The sequence below is a fragment of the Ovis aries genome, chromosome 1, assembly GCF_016772045.2.
Source record: "Ovis aries strain OAR_USU_Benz2616 breed Rambouillet chromosome 1, ARS-UI_Ramb_v3.0, whole genome shotgun sequence".
Classification (NCBI taxonomy): Eukaryota; Metazoa; Chordata; class Mammalia; order Artiodactyla; family Bovidae; genus Ovis; species Ovis aries.
Window position 1 is genome coordinate 277,667,353 of NC_056054.1, and position 19,643 is coordinate 277,686,995.

Below are 19,643 nucleotides of genomic sequence, written 5' to 3' on the forward strand. Positions count from 1 at the left end.
AAAAGCAGGAGCAAACAAACACATACACAGAAGTGCTGATTTTCCAGACCTAAGATGGAGCCAGCTAGTGGCTCTCCATAGGTGACATTCAAAAATGCATGACAGATTTTAGTGTGGGCTGTGTCCACAATTGTGACGGCAAGTGTTTTATGCACAGCGTACACTTTTTTTATTAAAACTCACTAGGTATAAGTCCCTGTGAGAGGCATGGCAGATAAAATTATGGATGAGTCATAGAAAGTACGATGGAGTGAAGAAGGCAGATGTATGAATCCAAGTTTTGTCGCTTACCATCTAAGTGACTTCCTGGGGGAGTTAGTGTCAAAATAGGCCCCAAACCATAAAAATTCCTGCAGGGTTTCTGAGCAGCCTAAAAAGAGGCAATCTTTCTGTAAAATACCTTGCCAAGAGTCTCATACCTAGAAAGACCTCAGCACATGTTAACTGGCTTTTTGCTTTCTCTTTTTTTTTTATTCCCTAGTTGATAGTCAGGCGATGGCTGTGGCCACTTGGTAATGGGAAACTGCTAATTCATAGGAGTTTTTAATGAAGGCGTTCCCTCATCGTCTTGTAGCTATCTACAAGATGCTTGTAATTCTCATCAGTGACAAATTTACAGCAGCATCCCAAGAATGAGAAGACTCCTTTCTCTTTTTCAGATTATATATTTCCATCTAAATCAAATATGCCTCTTTCTTGAACCGTTCATCAAGAGCCCAGATTCATGTTTTACAGCAGGAAGTTGTTGACTCCAATAGGAAAACATATAACTCTCTTAAACTGCCAGCAAAACCCCTGGGGCTGCCTCTTCCGGGACTCCCAGGCTCATATCTCTTATCACGTCATTTTGCAAATGGCTGTTGTTCTTGTGGAAGGGCAGCCCCACATTTGTCCCTCAAACATCCCTTTCCAGAGAAAACAGGGAGCTTGCCTGCATCCACACTCTGTGTTCAAGACGATGTGTTCGTCTGCTCAGGCAGCTGTAGCAAAACGTCATGAACTGCCCGGCTTCAACAACAGGAATTTATTTCTTGCAGCCCTGAGAGCTGGGAGGCCTCAGATCAGGGTGCTCGCCAGTTTGGTTCTTGGTGCGAGCTCCTTCAGGCTTGCAGATGGCTGCCTTCTTTCTGTATCCTCACGAGGCCCCCAGACAGGAAGCGGGGGGAAGGATGGAGGGGCTGGTCCCTTCCTACAGAGACGTTAATCCCATCTTGAGGACCCCACCTTCATGACCTCGTGTAAACCTCCCAAAGACCCCATCTCTAAATACTGTCACAGAGGGTTAGGGTTTCAAGATATGACATTTTCAGGGACACAATTCAGTCCACAGTAGATGGTTATCCCCCATCTGAGACTTCTGCTACAGGTTTCACTTTACGTACAAAACTGTCATCTATCTATCAGATTCACCTACCTATAAAATAACTTCATGCCTAGTAATTCCTGTAAGCTGGCTTATAATCGGCTGGAGAAGAGATAGATGAGAACTAGGTGGAACAAGAAGAAAGTAAACTCAACCTAGAAACTGACAAAATGGAATAAAAGGCCACAGCTACCTGGCAAGTTCCTCAATTACATGACCTTAGGATTTTTTTTTTAAGCCGTACCTCATTGCTTGTGGGATCTTAAATTTCCTGCCCAGTGATAGAACCCGGACTCCATGGTGGGCATTTTTCAGTTGAGCCCTAAAGTCGGGAAAATAACCCCTTAACTATAAGTCTAATTTAAAAAAAAAAAATTTAGACCATACAAAGGCAGAATCTAGGAGATTTTTCCAAAATGTTGTTCCAATTGCTTTTGGTTCCCTAAGCATGTAAGTTTATCAGAGAGCTCAGAATGTCTGTGCTCCGGGCAGGTGTTTTCTCTGTCTGTTAGCAATGTTATAAAGAAGAGAGCAAACACGTGAGTCAGGCAGGGCAGGCGGTGCTGCTGCTATTGTGAGAGGACCTTAGGCAGGTCTCTAGGTCTGTTATTTAAAATCGAGAAACCCAAGTGATGGCGTTACCGCTCCAGTGATTGCCCTCAGTCTGGCGTTTTCTGGTGAAGGGCTCCCTTCCATGGAAGAGGGGCAGTGGAAGGAGAGGGCCTGAGAGAGGGGGTCACGCCTCCCTCCCGTGCTAGTCCCATCCTGTGCTTCAGCTCGGGATCAGAATCCTAGAAAGTTATGTCCAGGCCCATCATAGGGGAAAAGGTAAGCCTTAAGGAAGATAAGCACTCGCTCGGAGAAATCAAATGGCCCTCCCAGTCTTTATGTTACCAGCTTCGGGTAACCTGTCAAGAAGACAGGAATGGCCCCAAGGTGCGCTTAGCGCGGGCGTGCCGGCTGCAGCAGCGCTGGTGCCGGGCGCCTCCCGCGGCGGCCGCGGGGCCGAGCCCGGCTGAGCGCTGTCGCCCCTGCAGGTGTCCCTGGTGCACCTCCTGAAGACCGTGCGGCTGCTGCGCCTCCTGCGCCTCCTGCAGAAGCTGGACCGCTACTCCCAGCACAGCACGATCGTCCTGACTCTGCTCATGTCCATGTTCGCCCTGCTGGCCCACTGGATGGCGTGCATCTGGTACGTCATCGGAAAAATGGAGAGGGAAGACAACAGCCTTCTGAAGTGGGAAGTTGGTAAGGGCTTGCTTTTGCCGCATTTTCCATTGTTAAGTGAGAAGGAAGCCTGTGTAGAGTTTGGAGAAGGTGGAAGATAAGCCTGTAAATACTGATTTTTTATCTGTATTCTGACTGTCTATTAGTCTCCTTTTGGGGAGATGTGTGGAGAGGGACCATGATACAAGTGATGGCTTTTGAGTGAGTTCTCTGAACAACCTTGCATTTTTTTTCAAAGAACAATGGGTTAAGGTCTCAATGGTGAACTTTTAAATATGACCAGCATGTGCATAGAAATGTTTATATCTAAAGTCATGTGTGATATTATCTTGAAAAATCTGATGGAGGGTTAGTAACAGTAAACTTGGCCAGTCACTACAATATTTTTAAATCATAAGAAAATGATCATTTGTATCTGAGATGGCAAGTTAATAATAGAAAAATTTTACTATTTTCTCCTTTTTTAAAAAAAGAGAAAGAACACTATCATACTATCTTTCCGTATTTAGTATGCTTTGAGAACCTGCAATGATAAAGAAGACGGGATATTTACAAATATAATTTGTAAAATTTTATGTCCCCATAATCCATGGGCATTTAAGGGAGTTGTTCCAAGTGTTACATAATTCTGCATAAATGAATCTGAAATGTTCTGCACATGTGCGTATTTTTAAACTTATATCAACCACAAGGACTTTATAGAAAATGAAAATTCTGAAGGCTATAACCCTCTATTTTAAAATATCTGTGTCCTTCTCACAGTCTTTCTTTTTAGAGAATTGTCACAGTACCTTATGTAGGGTATTTTTTCTTCCTAATCTGACATTTAATCAGAGAATCTGTTCCTTGGCTAGCTAGAAAATCCTTCATTTATCTTCTCCAAAAATCAATCTTGGACTTTTGAAAGAAGCTCAGATCTTTGCACAGAGATAAAGCTGCAAGAGATTCCCAAGAAGAAAGGGAAAAAAAATGCTCCAAGTTCTTGTCTGAGCACTTAGTGGCAGAGAGCGTTTAGAACAGCCCTGCGTGGACTCTAATAAATGCCAGTCTTCACCATAGGCCATATGCAAAGCCTTCACAGGGCATCTTTGGAGAATGAGCTGGAGAACTTGAGACAGCACGTTCAAGGGAGTGAATCTCCTGTCTGCTGCTGCTGCTGCTAAGTCGCTTCAGTCGTGTCCAACTCTGTGTGACCCCAAAGACAGCAGCCCACCAGGCTCTGACCAGGGGACTCTCTAGGCAAGAACACTGGAGTGGGTTGCCATTTCCTTCTCCACTGAAGCTCCTGTCTAGGTTCTCAAAACTGACATCTCAGTTTTGTCCTGGTGCTACACAGAGAAACTGATGCATCTGATAATTTTCATCTCAGAATCATTTTCTTATGTTCTTATCACAACATTTTTCTATACTTTGCTGTAGACATCCATTCTCAGAAATGAAGTAAAAAAGAGCAATAAAGTCATGCAATGGAAGCAAAAAATCCTACATAAAGAGACTATGAGCTGGAAGAGAGAGAGGGAGAAAAAGAGAGGGACAGAGAGATGGGGAAAGGAGATTTGACTAAAAGGAGAATCAAAGTCTGGACTGTACTTGGATTAAAACATCTTCTGTCCTTCAATATTGGTTCCTTCTTTATGAGTTTGTCCAGAATGCTTCTTCATCAGTCTCTAGCATGCTCCTAATGTTGTCCAGTGAGTTACGGCACTAAATCTCTACCTTTGTTGTGAATCCATATTAATTCTGATTTGTGATCAGTTACCTGACTGCCTTTTGGACCTGACCTAATTTCCCTCACCTATACACTCGTATTAATCCGTAAGGTTAGTCTAGTCTGAGAGTCTCCAGACAAGGAAATTCAGCTTATGCACACTCTCAAATTCAGCTGTAGAAGGAAAACTTTCTGGTTTTCATTTCCAACATACTAGTCCTGCTGCAGACTGACTAATCAGCTTAATGTTTTTCATCCAACAAATATGCAGAAATATTTATTTTCCAAGAAAAAAGGAGCCACCCCCTTGAACTGCTTCTGCATTGCTCCTACCACACCTACTCTCTGTCTGGGTATTACGGCTCAGCGTCGTGAATGGGGCCTTGTAAGCTGGAAGTCAGTTCATAAAGAGAGTGTTGGCAAAATGCAGTGATGGGAAAACCCTGGGCTGAGGGCAGTGGGTCTGTCCTTTCATCACGACTCCAGCATCCATCAACCGTGAGCTTTCTCGTGATTTTGTTCACCTGCCTGGGCCTGTTTCCTCATCTATAACCTGAGAAAACACGCTAATAACTTGAAAGGCTATTTCAGCTTCCACGATTTATGACTTTAATGGAAGAACAAATTCAGTTTTGTGTACTTAATACATCTATTTCCTATTATAGTTCAGTGCCCATATTAACCAGCAGAAGCAACCATCCAATGTCAACAACTTTGAGGGATGTGTCAGGGAGGGCGTCTTAAGGTGGCAGCATGTCAAGGAGATGATCTGTTTCACTGAGTTACGATTCAAAACAATAACAGAGAGCTCATCTTTAGAGAATTAGAATTCCTGCCCGAACACCTCTTGAGGTACGGTCAGGAAGGCAGTATGCTAATTAGGTCTCTCAATATTGGGTTTTATAATCTTGGCTGCGAGGACTTTCCCTTCTCCTAAAATTACTTGGATCGTTTGTTCCTTTGGAACGTTTTCCAGCTGAGATTTGGACACAAATTAAATAATTATGACCTCTCCCACCTAATTTTATAATGAAGCAGCCGAGAGTCTAGGCTAATTCAGTTTTTCTCTGTAATTTGTCCACTAATAATACGCTTCACCTTTTCTGGTCCAATTACCATGAATCAGAAAATTCAACACACACAGAAAACCTGATTAGAGAACACATTGTTCTTTATGTTTTGACTAATATCAGATGTACAGAACAGATTCATCTTCCCAAGGAATAAAATGAAACTTCCTTTCTCATCACTGTTAATTTCCTTGAAATAATTTTTTCCCTTTTGTCCTTGACAGGCATGCTTCCTGAAAGAGTTCCAATATTTTGCATCAGACCAAACTGAAGCTAACCTTTAAAAAACATTTTATAATGTCCCTTCTTTATAGTATGACTTCCCTGATAACTCAGACGGTAAAGCGTCTGTCTACAGTGCGAGAGACCCAGGTTCGATCCCTGGATTGGGAAGATCCCCTGGAGAAGGAAATGGCAATCCACTCCAGTACTATTGCCTGGAAAATCCCATGGACAGAGGAGCCTGCTAGGCTACAGTCCATGGGTTTGCAAAGAGTCAGACATGACTGAATAACTTCACTTTTCTTTATAGTATATTTTTGTAAGGAAAAATTAATACTCCTAAGGTCAACTCTATCAGAGGTGAGTTATAAGCTGACTTTCCTCGTGTTCTGTTTTACTTCATATTTTTATGTGTTCCTATATCGTATTTTAAGGAATTTGAGATTTGGCTTATCGTTTAGTGAAATTTTAGGCTGGGAAGGGCCTTAGTCCAGCTCTTCGACTTTATGGTGAGAAATCCAGCTCCAGGTTCACAAACTCTTTCGTGGAAGGGGCTTTTGTCCACTGTGTCCACCCCTGCTTCCTTACTGTGGTGTACGACTCCTGGTGTATGGACATGTGGAAAAGAGTTTTTGAACAAATCAATATTCAAGGTCATTTCATTACTAAGTGGCAGTCAAGAGGCGAGAGCCTAGGCCCCTCACCCCTCTCGCTGCTGTCCGGTCACCAGGTCGTGTCCGACTCTTCGCAACCCTAGGCACTGTAGCCAGCCAGGCTCCCCTGTCCTTGGGATTCTGGAGTACTGAATACTCCAAGAATCCTGGAGTGTGTGGCCATGCCCTCCTCTAGGGTGTCTGCCTGACCCAGGGATGGAACCCGTGTCTCTCCCATCTCCTGCATTGACAGGCGGGTTCTATACCATGAGTGCCACCTGGGAGCCCATATACCTGATTCACTTAGAAACTAATACAACATTAGAAATCAGCAATACTCCAATGAAAAATTAATGTAAAAAACTGAATCCAGTGAAGAGGTGACATCTCTGTATTAGTGATGATTCTTGATTGCAAGCAGAGATAGAAAAGGAATTCGTTAGTAGGACGTGCAGACTCAGAAATAGAAAGATGGAAAATAAGACTTAGGAGAAGAATGTGAGCCAAGGCGGCCCCAGACGCCCCAGTGCAGAGGCTCAGGTGCTGACGTTTCGCAAAGATGACCTGGATGTGTGTCTGCCTTTGTAGATGCCATGAGCAAGAGTCTTGACCTTCTGTTCATCTGGGATTCACAGTCCCTGAAAGGAGAATCTGATTGGCCGAGCTTCTATCAGATGCTCAGACACGCACTGCCAGGCAGATGGGGGCGGGGGGGGAGGCCCACCAGTGACCTTACACTTTCATGGTTAGAAGTGGGGCCCTCTGTCTCTCTATTACTATACACAATGAACAGGACTGCCCTCTCATAGGATTTCAGACAGCCCCCACTCAAAAAAAAAAAATGTCTCATACAATAACATCTTTCAGTTCAGTTCAGTTCAGTCACTCAGTCGTGTCCGACTCTTTGCAACCCCATGAATCGCAGCACGCCAGACCTCCCTGTCCATCACCATCTCCCAGAGTTCACTCAGACTCACGTCCATTGAGTCCTGATGCCATCCAGCCATCTCATCCTCTGTCGTCCCCTTCTCCTCCTGCCCCCAATCCCTCCCAGCATCAGAGTCTTTTCCAATGAGTCAAGTCTTCGAGTGAGGTGGCCAAAGTACTGGACTTTCAGCTTCAGCATCATTCCTTGCAAAGAAATCCCAAGGCTGATCTCCTTCAGAATGGACTGGTTGGATCTCCTTGCAGTCCAAGGGACTCTCAAGAGTCTTCTCCAACACCACAGTTCAAACGCATCAATTCTTCGGTGCTCAGCCTTCTTCACAGTCCAACTCTCACATCCATAAATGACCACAGGAAAAACCATAGCCTTGACTAGATGGACCTTTGTTGGCAAAGTAATGCCTCTGCTTTTGAATATGCTATCTAGGTTGGTCATAACTTTTCTTCCAAGGAATAAGTGTCTTTTAATTTCATGGCTGCAGTCACCATCTGCAGTGATTTTGGAGCCCCCAAAAATAAAGTCTGACACCGTTTCCACTGTTTCCCCATCTATTTCCCATGAAGTGATGGGACCAAATGCCATGATCTTCGTTTTCTGAATGTTGAACTTGAAGCCAACTTTTTCACTCTCCTCTTTCACTTTCATCAAGAGGCTTTTTAGTTCCTCTTCACCTTCTGCCATAAGGGTAGTGTCATCTGCATATCTGAGGTTACTGATATTTCTCCCGGAAATCTTGATTCCAGTCTGTGTTTCTTCCAGCCCAGCGTTTCTCATGATGTACTCTGCATAGAAGTTAAATAAGCAGGGTGACAAGATACAGCCTGGACGTACTCCTTTTCCTATTTGGAACCAGTCCGTTGTTCCATGTCCAGTTCCAACTGTTGATTCCTGACCTACATATAGGTTTCTCAAGAGGCAGGTCAGGTGGTCTGGTATTCCCATCTGTTTCAGAATTTTCCACAGTTTATTGTGATTCACACAGTCAAAGGCTTTGGCATAGTCAATAAAGCAGAAATAGATGTTTTCTGGAACTCTCTTGCTTTTTCCATGCTCCAGCGGATGTTGGCAATTTGATCTCTGGTTCCTCTGCCTTTTCTAAAACCAGCTTGAACATCTGGAAGTTCACAGTTCCCGTATTGCTGAAGCCTGGCTTGGAGAATTTTGAGCATTACTTTACTAGCGTGTGAAGAAGTGAAGTCGCTCAGTCGTGTCCGACTCTTTGCAACCCCATGGGCTGTAGCTTACCAGGCTCCTCTGTCCATGGGATTTTCCAGGCAATAGTCCTGGAGTGGGTTGCCATTTCCTTCTCCAGGGGATCTTCCCAACCCAGTGATTGAACCCGGGTCTCCCGCATTGTAGACAGACTCTTTATCGTCTGAGCCACCAGGGAAGTGTGAGATTTATGTAATTGTGCGTCTTTACCTAATGCTTAAAAACACACAGTAACATTTATAAAAGCATTCATTAGAATGCGTCTGTAAATGATCACTCCCTCTCGGACATCATAGGTCAGATGGAATCAGCTGGAAGGTGGCCTGTGGCAGTCCTCAATGCTTCCTCCGCCCCGTATCAGTCTGTGCTGCTGTGCCCTCCTAACAGTGGTACTTACCAGGCTTTGCTTCCTCAGCGAGGCCACACCATGGTCTGTAGCTCTCTTTTGTAGCCAAAACGCTACCTTGCGTTGTTTCGAAGTTATCTCTGTTTCTAAGGCTGTGACACACTGAACTCTAAATGATCTGCTTCAGCATTAGAGATGAGAGTACACTGTAATAGAGGGAAGCATTTTTTTTTTAATCTTGTTAATCTTTTAATCCTTTGGCAGGAGTACTCTCATCCATTGGAGATGTCTAAACCTGTATCTGTATCACTGGAAAAAAAAAAAAAAAAAGCCCAAAATCTAGAATGGGAAGAAAAGGATTAAGTAAGATACCATTTTCAAATTGTCATTGACAATTTAATCCTAAATCTCCTGATCCTCATTGGATAAAACATCATAAAAAGCTGATTGATTTGAAAGACTCTCTAGTTATTAACGGCTTAGCCTTTACAAGCCTCATATAATGGGGGGGACATGACCAGGCTCATGATATTGTGAGCTGATTATTTCAATCACTGTATCAAATTTCCCTCAAGAAAGTGGAGTTGACTAGCACTCTACATTTTCAGGTTCTGTGTAAAGGATTACAAAAACATTTTTAGATATCCGTGACCTGTAGATTCTCAGTCTTAGGAATATACGAAATTACGAAAGGGGAGAAAAAGCCTAAGATGAAGTTTTCTAACCATTAAAATGGACCCTAGTGACAGATCCCTGGACTATTTTTTTTTAAGTACTGTCTGGAGCTTTATGCTGAAATCATGTGAGGATTGTATTAAAAAACATATTCTAATTCTAGAAATTTTGAAGTGGAGCCCAAGATCCAGCATTTTTAACCACCTCCCTAGTGAGTGGGACCCCACATCATACTTTGAGTAGCAATGTTTTAAAAAGCCTTCTGACATTTTGTGAATTTCATACTCCCAGTTATAAAGTCCTAAACCAAGACCAACTGAATTCTTCTGATTTTTAATTTCTCTATGCTTTTCCAATCCCCATCACATCTGCAAGCTAGTTCATATATGAACAAGAAATAAATTTAATGAGTAGAAAAATAAGTTGGAAATTTGTTCTTTCTTTACAGTTTTTGGAAACAATAGATTTATATTAGATCAATATTTAACTTACATTTATTAAGAACCACCTACTGCGTACACGGTGCAGTGCCTAACTGTGTGCATTATCTCATCTGATCTTTACTGAAATCTGCTGCGGCAGATATTTTCCACGCATTTTACAAAAACACAGAAACAAAGCCCTAAAGCTTGAAAATTTTGAAATTTCCTGAAAATTTATTTTTTAAAGCATGAAATATTTTTAACACAAAAAGTTTAGAATAAATATAATGGTCCCGTTATAAAACTTACATCTTTTTTAACATTTTGCCTTAACATGTTTATTCTGTTTCTATTTTTAAAGTCCGTGCAAGATTACAGATAAAGCCAGAAGCCCGGGGCTTCTCCGGTGGTTCGGCGGCTAAGACTCTGCGCTCCCAACTCAGGGGGCCCAGGGTGGAGCCTCGGTCAGGGCATTAGACCCCACTTAATGCAACTAAGGATCCTGTGCGCTGCCACGAAGACTGAGCAGAGCCAAACAGAATCAATATGAAAAAAGAAAGCCAGAGCCCCACAGTCCTTCAGCTCTGCCTTGCTCCTTCTGTCTTTCCTCCTCACTATTCAAGTGGGTGCATAAGATTTTCTTAGACGCTGTTGTTACAATGCACATGTGTTAGTAAAGTAATAGGATATTATTTTCCCTCGTTATTGTTTAGTCGCTAAGTCGTGTCCAACTCTTGTGACCCCATGTAGCCCCCCAGGCTCGTCTGTTGGAATTTCCCAGGCAAGAGTACTGGAGTGGGTTGCCATTTTCTTCTCCAGCTTTCCCTCATTATCTTCCATATAAATCATCACACATATAAGAAGTAGTAGTAATAATAATTATAATGATAGTAGCAATAACAACCATTCACAAGGCTTTCTCAGTGCTAGGCATTAAGGCATCTTGTAGGAATTATTCATTTAATCTTGCCATAATTTTATGATACCAATACTGTTATCATCTTTATTTACAGATGAGAAAACCAAGGCACATAGATTGTATGGGTTGCCCTAGATACACAGATAATACACACAGGAGCTGGGGTTTCTCTCTTCTTTGTGTCTTTTTACATTCTCATTGAACTCATTTTTCCTTAGGATCAGCCCCTCACAGTTGTCCATTTACATGTTTATTTTTGACTGTTTACTAGAAATCTACTGTGCAATAAGCTGGTTTTCTCATCCTTTCGCTTGGCACTTTCTCACCCTTTCCTACCCATTCCCTTTCTGAGTTGATTTGCACCTCTTACTGTGACAATAGTGGGCAATGAGCCGTCAAATGCAAGTTTCTCTCGGTCCACATGTGAGAATTTCCCTGGGTCAAAGGCATGTACATCTATAGAATCAGCACAAATTGTCAGATTCTTTTGAAGCAGTTGTACTAATTAATTATGCAGTTGGTCATATTGTATGTGTTTTTTCCAGAGCTTCATCAGCAGTTGTTACCAATGTTTTGAAACTTGAGAAAATCTTGGAGGGTGTTGGGGAGTAGAAGGTATAAAAAAATGTCTAATTCTTATTTAAATTTTCATTCCCTGAGTAAGTAAAGTAGAACAAGGCAGAACATACATACATATATATATATATATATATATATATATATATATTTTTTTTTGCTGGAGAGGGTCATTCTAATTTCCTCTTTGGTAACTTAGACCCTCAATTTAATTAATCTGAAACTTCTCTCCTTTCCTAAATAATGCATTTAATGCTGTACACTTCTAAGTGTTGAAGTCTCAAAAGTTGTTACTGAAACTATATGAAATTTCTGAAGTCAAATCTTTGTTGCAGCTTCTAACTGCATTTGTTGGCCATCACAGAATCCGGCCTCTGTGACACCGACTCTCCAGTGCCTGTTGGAGCCTAATTGAATATGTTCTTTATGTGTCAGGATACTATTATGTACATAAAATTTTTATATATAATTTTAGTTCAAGATGTTATATATGTCCTTTATATCAAGCTTCTGAATTTAATTATACAGAGGGTACAGATCCTTATTAACTATTTTCTGACCAGCTATATATAGAAATTTATTTGGTGCTTTTTCAGATATCTGTTGATTTTCCATAATTTTTGGTTCCTTTTTATAATTCCAGTTTCTTATTTTTGTCCATGAGGTCAAGCTTCTGAATTGAATCTGAGTACTATACAGGCATACTGTCTTATTGTATTGCCTCACGTTTACTTCATTAGTTGACGTTCATCATGGGCTAATTTTCTATTCATCCAACTCTTGCAAAAGATGAGCTATTTCCTCACGGATTTTGTAATTTTTTAAAAAACGTTTATTGTGAATTCATCTTTAATAGAGCTTCTTTCTTGTAGGATCCTGTACAGATTGAATGTCAGTCACTCAGCTGTGTCCACCTCTCTGTGATCCCATGTGGATTGAGTGTTACTCACTTGCTCGTGTCTGACTCTGTGTGACCCCATAGGTTGTAGCCCACCAGGCTCCTCTGCCCATGGCATTCTCCAGGCAAGAATGCTAGAGTGGTTTGCCATTTCCTTCTCCAGGGAATCTTCCCGACCAGAGGCTTGAACCCGGGTCTCCCTCGTTGTGGGCAGACCCTTTATCGCCTGAGCCACCAGGGAAACCCTGTGCAGACCGAGCTATGAGAATATTCAGAGTTCTGGCTGCTCTTTGTGTGCTTGCTTCTGCCAAGAGCAGTAGGATTTACCCTTACCCGAGGATCAAATGTTTAAAAATTTCTTAACTTCAAGGTTTCAATGCTTCATGGAGCGTATACATTTAGATACTAATGCAATGCAAGGCAGAAGTCTAAATTTTTTAAATTCAAGACGCTACTTTTTTTCAAACTCTGGTTTTGCTCATCATCTCTGTAAGCTGTTGGGTGAATTACTTCTACCTTTCACCTTGTGTGTGTCACATTCGAACATCCCAGTTGTATACAAGGCATCGGTTCCAGTGTCTTCAGGACGTCAGTGTGCTTTCCTGAGCACTGTGAAAGAACCATCTTGCAGCCGTGAGATCCGAGACCAGACACTGTTAATTCTTTCAAGCTGTGATCCCTGTCTCCCCAATACCATCCCCACTGCAGCGTCAGCCAGCAGACTTGCTAGTCCTCATTTTTGCATATGTACACTTCACTTCCTCTTCTGAAAGAATATGTACATTTCCAGGTGTTTCTATCAGAAAGGCTTGCACGTAAGGTAAGTTCATAATCTTGCCAGAACCACAGTCTTCATTTCTGCCCAAAATAATATAACCTAAATTCCAATGTGATATTTTTGTATATTACCTTTGAAATATACAAATGGCTGTAATCTAACCCATAAAAGGCCAATTGAATAAGGGTTAATTACTTAAGACCTTATTCCCACTTGGAATGCCTTTATGGGGGGAAATCGTTTAAACTTAAGACCTCAAATCTGAAATTCTTCAGGCAGAATTGTTCAGTTACCAGGAAAACAAATTATGCTGCTGTCTTAAGAAGACATCATCAAATGTCTTTAAGATACAATTATTTCTTTCCAGCGAGTGTATTAATCATAGCAATTCTTTTGGAATAAGTGACAGTTTAATGTTCTGCATGTTATTTTCCTAAAAGACTAAAGATATAGAAAAAATAAAACAGAAAAAGACCTCTTTGAGATTGTCGCATTTAAACCCTACAAAGTTCTCAGTATTTACTGTAAAAGAAATATTCAGACCGTAAAGAACCTGCCCGCAATGCAGGAGACCTGGGTTCGATCCCTGGGTCAGAGAGATCCTCTGGAGAAGGGCATGGCAACCCACTCCAGTGATCTTGCCTGGAGAATTCCATGGACAGAGGAGTCTGGTGGGCCACAGTTCGTGGGGTTGCAAAAAGTTAGACATGACTGAGCGACTGACACAAGTATTTGTTGAGGCCTTAAGAAGGATAGTATTATGAGCTGTGAGCAAAACAAGGAATCTTAGAGCCTGCCTTTAAGAAGTGGACTTTGTTGTTAGAAATTCAAGAGGTGGACATAAAGATACGCAGATTTTTTCTTTTCTTTTTTGTTTCATATTGGTTTGGCGTAAGTTTGTGCCGGCAAAAGCTTCCTTGGTAATTCAGAAAGAAGTTGAAGTGCTTCTAACTGACTCTCCCTGAAGATGGCATTTGAGCTGGGCTGCAGAAAATGAGTCCTGCTTTGGAGAGGCTGCGTTAGAGGACATTTAGGTGGCGAGGCGGAGCTGGGTACAGTGTGAAGAAAGGCACAAAGGCAGGAAATCTCACGGTGTGTTTCAGAATTGGCGAGTAGATGAGATGACTCTGTTCAGTCTAGAAAACTCTTCCCCAGATGGGGGTCACAAAATAAAAAGCCTAGAGGAGAGGGGGGCCTACATTCATGGAGCAAATGGAGAAGCCGAGCACCATCTGAGGGGCCAGCCACGACCGACCCTGAGACAAGTATAGATGAGGGGTGACCCACGCCTCATCTTTCTAGAGAATTACAGAACTGGGACTTTGGGGGTAAATCTCTCATATTTAAGCATTTCAGAACTTTTAATTATTTTTTATTTTTTTATTTTTTTATTTTTTATTTTTTGTTTTTTTTAGTTTTTATTTTTAAATTTTAAAATCTTTAATTCTTACATGCATTCCCAAACATGAACCCCCTCCCACCTCCCTCCCCATAACATCTTTCTGGATCATCCCCATGCACCAGCCCCAAGCATGCTGCATCCTGCGTCAGACATAGACTGGCGATTCAATTCACATGATAGTATACATGTCCAAAAGTCCGTTATACACATCTGTGTCTCTTTCCTGTCTTGCATACAGGGTCGTCATTGCCATCTTCCTAAATTCCATATATATGTGTTAGTATACTGTATTGGTGTTTTTCTTTCTGGCTTACTTCACTCTGTATAATCGGCTCCAGTTTCATCCATCTCATCAGAACTGATTCAAATGAATTCTTTTAACGGCTGAGTAATACTCCATTGTGTATATGTACCACAGCTTTCTTATCCATTCATCTGCTGATGGACATCTAGGTTGTTTCCATGTCCTGGCTATTATAAACAGTGCTGCGATGAACATTGGGGTACATGTCTCTTTCAATTCTGGTTTCTCGGTGTGTATGCCCAGAAGTGGGATTGCTGGGTCATAAGGTAGTTCTATTTGCAATTTTTAGAATCTCCACTGTTCTCCATAGTGGCTGTACTAGTTTGCATTCCCACCAACAGTGTAGGAGGGTTCACCCTCCAGCATTTATTGCTTGCAGATTTTGGATCGCAGCCATTCTGACTGGTGTGAAGTGGTACCTCATTGTGGTTTTGATTTGCATTTCTCTAATAATGAGTGATGTTGAGCATCTTTTCATGTGTTTGTTAGCCATCCGTATGTCTTCTTTGGAGAAATGTCTATTTTAGTTCTTTGGCCCATTTTTGATTGGGTTGAGCTGCAGAAGTTGCTTGTATATTTTGAGATTAGTTGTTTGTCAGTTGCTTCATTTGCTATTATTTTCTCCCATTCAGAAGGCTGTCTTTATCCTCAATGGTGAAAAATTGAAAGCATTTCCCCTAAAGTCAGGAACAAGACAAGGGTGCCCACTTTCACCGCTACTATTCAACATAGTTCTGGAAGTTTTGGCCACAGCAATCAGAGCAGAAAAAGAAATAAAAGGAATCCAAATTGGAAAGAAGAAGTAAAACTCACTGTTTGCAGATGACATGATCCTCTACATGGAAAACCCTAAAGACTCCACCAGAAAATTACTAGAGCTCATCAATGAATATAGTAAAGTTGCAGGATATAAAATCAACACACAGAAATCCCTTGCATTCCTATACACGAATAATGAGAAAGTAGAAAAGAAATTAAGGAAACAATTCCATTCACCATTGCAACGAAAAGAATAAAATACTTAGGAATATATCTACCTAAAGAAACTAAAGACCTATATATAGAAAACTATAAAACACTGATGAAAGAAATCAAAGAGGACACTAATAGATGGAGAAATATACCATGTTCATGGATTGGAAGAATCAATATAGTGAAAATGAGTATACTACCCAAAGCAATTTACAAATTCAATGCAATCCCTATCAAGCTACCAGCCACATTTTCACAGAACTAGAACAAATAATTTCAAGCTTTGTATGGAAATACAAAAACCTCGAATAGCCAAAGCAATCTTGAGAAGAAGAATGGAACTGGAGAATCAACTTGCCTGACTTCAGACTCTACTACAAAGCCACAGTCATCAAGACAGTATGGTACTGGCACAAAGACAGACATATAGATCAATGGAACAAAATAGAAAGCCCAGAGATAAATCCACACATATGGACACCTTATCTTTGACAAAGGAGGCAAGAATATACAATGGAGTAAAGACAATCTCTTTAACAAGTGGTGCTGGGAAAACTGGTCAACCACTTGTAAAAGAATGAAACTAGATCACTTTCTAACACCGCACACAAAATAAACTCAAAATGGATTAAAGACCTAAATGTAAGATCAGAAACTATAAAACTCCTAGAGGAGAACATAGGCAAAACACTCTCAGACATAAATCATAGCAGGATCCTCTATGATCCACCTCCCAGAATGCTGGAAATAAAAGCAAAAATAAACAAATGGGATCTAAGCAAGGTGAAAAGACAGCCTTCTGAATGGGAGAAAATAATAGCAAATGAAGCAACTGACAAACAACTAATTTTTTATTTTTTCTGTCATGCCAGACACACAGTAAGTAAAAACAAGGATGCAACAGAAATAATGGACTGCAGTCTTTACTGATGACGTGCAGATGCAATCCCCAAGACAACAGAGGCCAGGGAGGGTGTGGCCTGATTAATACAGATTTTTCAGGAATTTTTCATTCCAATCCCAAAGAGAGGCAATGCCAAAGAATGCCCAAACTACAGCACAATTGCACTCATCTCACATGCTAGTAAAGTAATGATCAAAATTCTCCAAGCCAGGCTTCAGCAGTACAGGTACCGTGAACTTCCAGATGTTCAAGCTGGTTTTAGAAAAGGCAGAGGAACCAGAGATCAAATTGCCAACATCCGCTGGAGCATGGAAAAAGCAAGAGAGTTCCAGAAAAACATCTATTTCTGCTTTATTGACTACGCCAAAGCCTTTGACCGCGTGGATCACAATAAACTGTGGAAAATTCTGAAAAAGATAGGAATACCAGACCACCTGACCTGCCTCTTGAGAAACCTGTATTCAGGTCAGGAAGCAACAGTTAGAACTGGACATGGAACAACAGACTGGTTCCAAACAGGAAAAGGAGTACGTCAAGGCTGTATATTGTCACCCTGCTTATTTAACTTCTATGCAGAGTACTTCATGAAAAATGCTGGGCTGGAGGAAGCACAAGCTGGAATCAAGATTGCCGGGAGAAATATCAATAACCTCAGATATGCAGATGACACCACCCTTACGGCAGAAAGTGAAGCAGAACTAAAGAGCCTCTTGATGAAAGTGAAAGAAGAGAGTGAAAAAGTTGGCTTAAAGCTCAACATTCAGAAAACAAAGATCATGGCATCTGGTCAAATCACTTCATGGCAAATAGATGAGGAAACAGTGGAAACAGTGGAAACAGTGTCAGACTTTATTTCTCTGGACCCAAAAATCACTGCAGATGGTGATTGCAGCCATGAAATTAAGAGACACTTACTCCTTGGAAGGAAAGCTATGACCAACCTAGACAGCATATTCAAAAGCAGAGACATTACTTTGCCAACAAATGTCCGTCTAGTCAAGGCTATGGTTTTTCCAGTGGTCACATATGGATGTGTAATTGGACTGTGAAGAAAGCTGAGCACTGAAGAATTGATGCTTTTGAACTGTGGTGTTGGAGAAGACTCTTGAGGGTCCCTTGGACTGCAAGGAGATCCAACCAGTCTATCCTAAAGGAAATGAACCCTGAATATTCATTGGAAGGACTGATGCTAAAGCTGAAACTCCAATACTTTGGCCATTTGATGTGAAGAGCTGACTCATTGGAAAGACTCATGCTGGGAGGGATTGAGGGCAGGAGGAGAAGGGGACGACAGAGGATGAGATGGCTGGATGGCATCACCGATTCAGTGGACATGGGTTTGGTGGACTCCGGGAGTTGGTGATGGACAGAAAGGCCTGGCGTGCTGCAGCTCATGGGGTTGCAAAGAGTCAGACACGACTGAGCAACTGAACTGAACTGATTACAAACTCGGGACAGAGAAACACAGAAAATACTTTTATTCATGGTATTTGCCAAATTTGGTCCAGCTGCACATTCTCATGAAAAGGAACACACATCCTATTTTAAAATACTTTTTAATTCAAGAAAATCTTATTGAAATATACTTGATTTACAATGTAGTGTTAGTTTCAGGCATACAGCAAAGTGATGCAGTAATACACACACATATACGCTGAAATATTTATATTCTTTTTAGATTCTTTCTCATTATAGCTTATTATAGGACATTGAGTATATACAGTAGGTCATTGTTTTCCTGTCTTGGATATAGTGGTGTATATATGTTAAAACTGATCTCACAAAAGCTGGACTGATGAAAAGCTTTCCTGTTTATTACCTTAATTATGTGGATTTTCTTCTTCAGTGATTCTCTGTTTTGTTGCACACACAGTTGAGGAATAAAGTTTTTTAATTTTTATTTTATTTTGCCGTATAATTGATCAAGGGCTTCCCACGTGGCTCAGTGGTAGAGAATCCACCTACCAATGCAGGGGACGAGGGTTTGATCCCTGGGTCAGGAAGATCCTCTGAAGAAGGAAATGGCAACCCACTCCAGTATTCTTGCCTGGGAAATCCCATGCACACACAGCACATAGTTGACTAGCAGTGTTGTTTTAGTCCCAGATGTACGGCAGAATGAGTCAGTTATGCATATACAGGTATGTATTCTTTTTCGAATTCTTTTCCCTTTTAGGTTCTTACAGAATATTGAGCAGAGCTCTCTGTGCTATACAGTAGGTCCTTGTTGGTTATCTGTGTTAAATATAGCAATTTGAAATGTCCGTCTGAAACTCCAAATCTACCCCTCCCCACTTGGTTTGTATTAATATGAATATTTTTATAAAGGCAATTGAATTTATAAAGAATTTCCACTGGGACAATCTCCCCATTTTAGATTTTATGTCTATCTATGAACGTAACTCCTGGATACATGATAAGAACTAGAAGATAATTAAACATTTTATCTAAACTAATTAAACATCTGGCATAGAAATTTAAATTCCTCTTTTCTCCCCTTCCTTGTGTGTGTATATGCAATCATTTGCTTTGGATTTAAAGTTTCCCCAACTAGCTACAAACATAAGAAATAATTAAGATGTTTCATAGTCTACAATCCTATGGAGACTACTGCCAAAATTTCCTTGTAACATGTCCTTTAGGCTTCCCTAGTGGCTAAGTGGTAAAGAAGCCTCCTGCCAACGCAGGAGACCGGGTTTGATCCCTGGGCCCAGAAGATCTCCTGGAGAAGGAGATGGCAATCTCCTACAGTCTTCTTCCTTGGGACATCCCATGGACAGAGGAGCCTGGCGGGCTACAGTCCATGGGGTTGCAAAGAGTCAGACACGACTTACGAACTAAACAACAACATGTTCTTTAAGGCATGTTCTTTAAGAAATGAAAACCCCCTCCAGTGTTCTTGCTTGAAAAATCCCACGGCATAAAGTCTTGATTTTTGTTTTTTTTTAATTTTTATTTCTTCCATTCTGATTTGTCAGGAAAGACAGAGACAAAACCCAACTATAGTTTCTCAGAAACTAAAATCCAAAAACCCCATTGTAGATAGAAG

General features: G+C 41.2%; 1 protein-coding gene across 2 annotated transcripts in view; it reads left to right on the forward strand.

Annotated features, from left to right (window-relative positions):
- The window catches only part of KCNH8 (potassium voltage-gated channel subfamily H member 8), a 462,169-nt gene that overhangs the window by 296,852 nt on the left and 145,674 nt on the right, over positions 1 to 19,643 (forward strand). For both annotated transcript variants that reach the window (XM_004003423.6, XM_060406713.1), the window contains exon 7: positions 2,401 to 2,608. In XM_004003423.6, the coding sequence (XP_004003472.3) occupies positions 2,401 to 2,608 (208 nt within the window). The remainder of the gene's footprint in view (positions 1 to 2,400; positions 2,609 to 19,643) is intronic.